A 3,834-nucleotide genomic window follows, 5' to 3' on the forward strand; every position below is an offset into this window, starting at 1 on the left:
GACAACACTCATGACCACTGTAAACAATTTTGCACAAAACGAGGTCAAAAGTCAATGAACGAAACGCAACGATTTGATTTCTTCCTGAACCAACACAACATTTTGGCGATCTTTACCGACACCAAAATGCAGAAACGAAGTCCCTTCATACATTGTGACGTGGTGCTTCCGCGCGATTAAAGTTCTTTCGAATAATGCTGCTTTCAACTATACAGTTTTGATACAATAAATCATCTTTGCAGACTATGGAACGCTAGAAGCACGATTTAACAAAGTAAGGAACATTTTGAAACGTAAACTCCATATGCGCACTTCATGTATTGAAAACTCCAAAAACTCCATAAACTCAGGGGTTCCGAAAGTTTACGTTGACTGTCATAAATGAACAAAGTTAATTACATTACATATAATACCTACTCGCACGCAAATTTTATTCTGCTTGTCTTTTCAGTTCACCAACTTTACGTGCAACTTGCGATCGAAGCCGAAATACAAAACGCTGCTAACTTGCTTCACGTCTGAAGTGTTATCGACGACATCAAATCCGATTTTGACGACCAGTCGCACCAGTTGATCGACGTTTTATTTTACACGCGATGTAACTGACGTTTGGTTTTTTAACATGTTTCCATCGATACTGGATCCTCTATTCCCGTTTCAGATAGTTGTGATGAAGGTTCACCTTTTTCACACGGTTTAGTACGGTTGCTTTCTGAGTCTCTTTTGTGTCGTTTTGCTCCGTTTTTTTTCTTGTTTTCTTGTGAGCCCGTATGAGTTCGTTTGTTGTTTCTTTGAGGAATAAGAGATCCATCACTTTTTATCCAACCCCAATTTTCGGCTTTAAGTACATTAAGATTCAATTTTTTCCACTGACAAACCTGTAAAACAGACACTTAATTGCTGGCATGTTATTTTCAAAAACCACACATTTAAGGTGCAAAATGAAATTTACTGAGAAATTATAGATGTATTCATGCCAGATTACCTGCAAGTGCACTCTGTATGAATGATAGCGATAATCTTTTGTCGTTGGCGGTAATTTCTTGAAATCGACAACGGAAGGCGACTTTAGCATTTCCTTGTACCTACTTCGACGCAGCCCGTCCAGAGAACTAATTGATCCTGGTGCCCCAAAACTGTATCCAACGATAATGGATCATTATCTAAGGTTATAGGTGCAAAAAGATCACTCATATTTACGCTTAGATTAGCTTTGTTTTTTTAAACTGACCTTGCCAACATGATTTCTTCACCTGCTTTGGCTATTTCATCTTGTGAGACTTCAGTTTGTCCGAACTTGTCAGCAAGCTTTTGAATGTTTCTGTCTTTTAGGTTTTCCAACACCTTATTTTTGCCTATGATATAAATTTGAATATTGTATTAATAATAGGGAAATTTATGGGGCGTCGTCGGCTCAGTCGTCAGGTTTTCATTACAACACTTTGACTGACGCTTATAGGCATATGCATAAAAATGGCTCTCTGGTAATACTCCCGGGTATTTACGACATTTTGGTTGCCATGCAACAACCATGAAGGTTTTTTGAACCTTAGACCATGTCATAGTCCATTACATTCCTTGTCAGTGGTAAAAATTATAATTGATTCAAAAAGAAAACTGTTGTAAATAACTTAATTGCTTAAATCGAAAAATTAAATCACACTCATTAATCTTACCTTCACCATACGTTGCAGAAGTTGTGTCACATCCGCTCCAAGCATGAGCAAACAGCAAGTTCTTAGCTGATGGGGATTTATTTAATTGTTTAACAATATTACCTATCTCCCAAGTCTTCTGTATGTTTTGTTGTTTACATTGAAAGTAAATTGTTTTCCTTCTCATATTTGCAGCATTACAATGATGACATAAAAGAACCAGGATATCTACATCTTCAGTAACCACGGCAACTTTTTTATGTATTGATTTTTCCAAGGTCATGTTTACTAAACTGGTATCTGCATCACTTTCGGCGCAATATACAGAAAAACCTTTTTCCTCAAACTTTTTACTTAACATTGCTTTAATCTCCTCTTTTCTACTTTTGTCACTCTTAAAATTGATGCCCCAGCAGGGGTCATCGTCCTTTTTTGTTGCAGTTTCATAGCGTCTCCTTTGTTCATGGTCTTTCGTTGAATTTGTGGCAGAATATCCATCGAATACAAATGTTATGTTTTTTCCATCGTATTGCTTATCAATCAAGGTATCAACGTATTTTTCGCCATCCACCTTTGATTTTAGCTGTTTGTACTTGTGTACCAATGGACCACCATCTATCACGTATTCGTTAATATCAACAATCGTTTCGGGGCCGTGCAATTGTAAAATAAATTTTCTCAGCTTTGTTTTCGGTGTGTTTCTCATCCATTCGCCGGAAAACAATGAGTTGTCTTCTGCCACTTCGTCCTCGCCGAGAACTTCCATTACAACCGTTCTAGTGTACAATTCCAAAGTTTGACGGTTTCTTTTTACAATAGTGGCGCTCGATATTAAATGCAGTAGTTAAACCACATGCAAACTGTTTGGACGAAAGAATCTTTGCAATAATGTATAAGAACTGCAATGCTAGTAAAAACATTGAAAGAAGCTTGATTAAAATTGGAGTAAAACTCATAATGTAAAATTGCGTAAAATGACATGCAAAGGATAAAATTCAAAACCCGCAAAAAAAAGACTTGCAGAAATGTTTCGCGTAACGGCCGCAATCTGCCTTCGGTCTTCAGGTCAATGATTACCAACTACATCGACAACAGAAATTTGCCCCTATAGGACTGCATTATTGTACTGACTTATAGGTGGTGCTTCAGGAAGTAAACAAGTATCCAATGCTACCAGTGCGACAATTGCTGCTGTTGCGTTTGGACGACTTATTTTAGCCTCTGTGTTTGCTACAGTCATGTAAAAAAGCTCCATGTAGAATCATATTTCCAAACGTACGGCGCTACTAAACGTGACAAAAAGTTTGCTGAACTGGTGGCCAAATACAGTCTTTATAAACATTGTAAAACGTGGATCGTCCTGTGCTGCCTCGTGCGACTGACGTTCTTTAGAATTTACGGAAGCTTTTGTGTCGAGGCTGGTGTCACGTATTATTATTGAAAACAAATCCAGAAGTGTCCTGAAGTAAACCGTAATACTAAGACGCCTAATGTGCGAAAATGTAGTGAACGCTTGTTATACCATTATGGTTATAAACATGTCTCGGAAAAAAGTAGCTGCAACCAGTTTCCATTCGTACCCCACGGTAACTCAATAGGGGCGTGTAAAATGAAAAATTACAGAAAAAGGGTGAATTTTAAAAAGTAAAGGTTGTAAAATTCCACTTCGGGGTGGATAAGTCAACATAGTCTTATACAATGACATACTAAATTTTTAGGGTGGAAAAAAGGTGGTCATTACGATGATAGCTAGGAATTTTCCAACCTATGTTAACTTTTCCACCCCGAAGTGGAATTTTTCAACCTTTACTTGTTAAATTCCACCCCTTTTCTGTAGTTTTCCATCTTACAAATTTTGGCGTGTCGGGGCACGCCCATATTGAATTGGGGTACGAATGCGTTTCGGGCCTTGCACCCAAACAGATGGATTGTTGTCTCGATAGCAACTCAGCCTCGTAGGTAACTTTCCTTCTCCATCTTGAGGTTACTATTGGAGTTAAATAACTCCTTTACACAAGTCTGTGCGTCTTCTAAGTAGTCTATCTCCCGACTAAACACATACGTCCACCCAGCTTCAAACCAAAACTATTCACAAATCCATTTAGCCTATTATCGATGATCCAATAAAGTGATACAATACACCGCACAGAAGTTTATTGAAAACATGGGCATAGTACTA

The 3,834-nt window shown here is 37.9% G+C and overlaps 1 protein-coding gene across 1 annotated transcript; it reads right to left on the reverse strand.

Moving 5' to 3' along the window:
- Positions 1-617: 617 nt before the first annotated feature.
- On the reverse strand, positions 618-2,421 carry LOC145890187 (uncharacterized). Its single transcript, XM_082981217.1, has 4 exons — positions 1,677-2,421; positions 1,232-1,355; positions 986-1,136; positions 618-878 (listed from the first exon to the last, which is right to left on the reverse strand). The coding sequence occupies exons 1-4, from the start codon at positions 2,419-2,421 to the stop codon at positions 618-620; spliced, it is 1,281 nt and encodes a 426-aa protein (XP_082837343.1).
- Positions 2,422-3,834: the final 1,413 nt, after the last annotated feature.

Source organism: Ascidia mentula, chromosome 2, assembly GCF_947561715.1.
Source record: "Ascidia mentula chromosome 2, kaAscMent1.1, whole genome shotgun sequence".
NCBI lineage: Eukaryota > Metazoa > Chordata > Ascidiacea > Phlebobranchia > Ascidiidae > Ascidia > Ascidia mentula.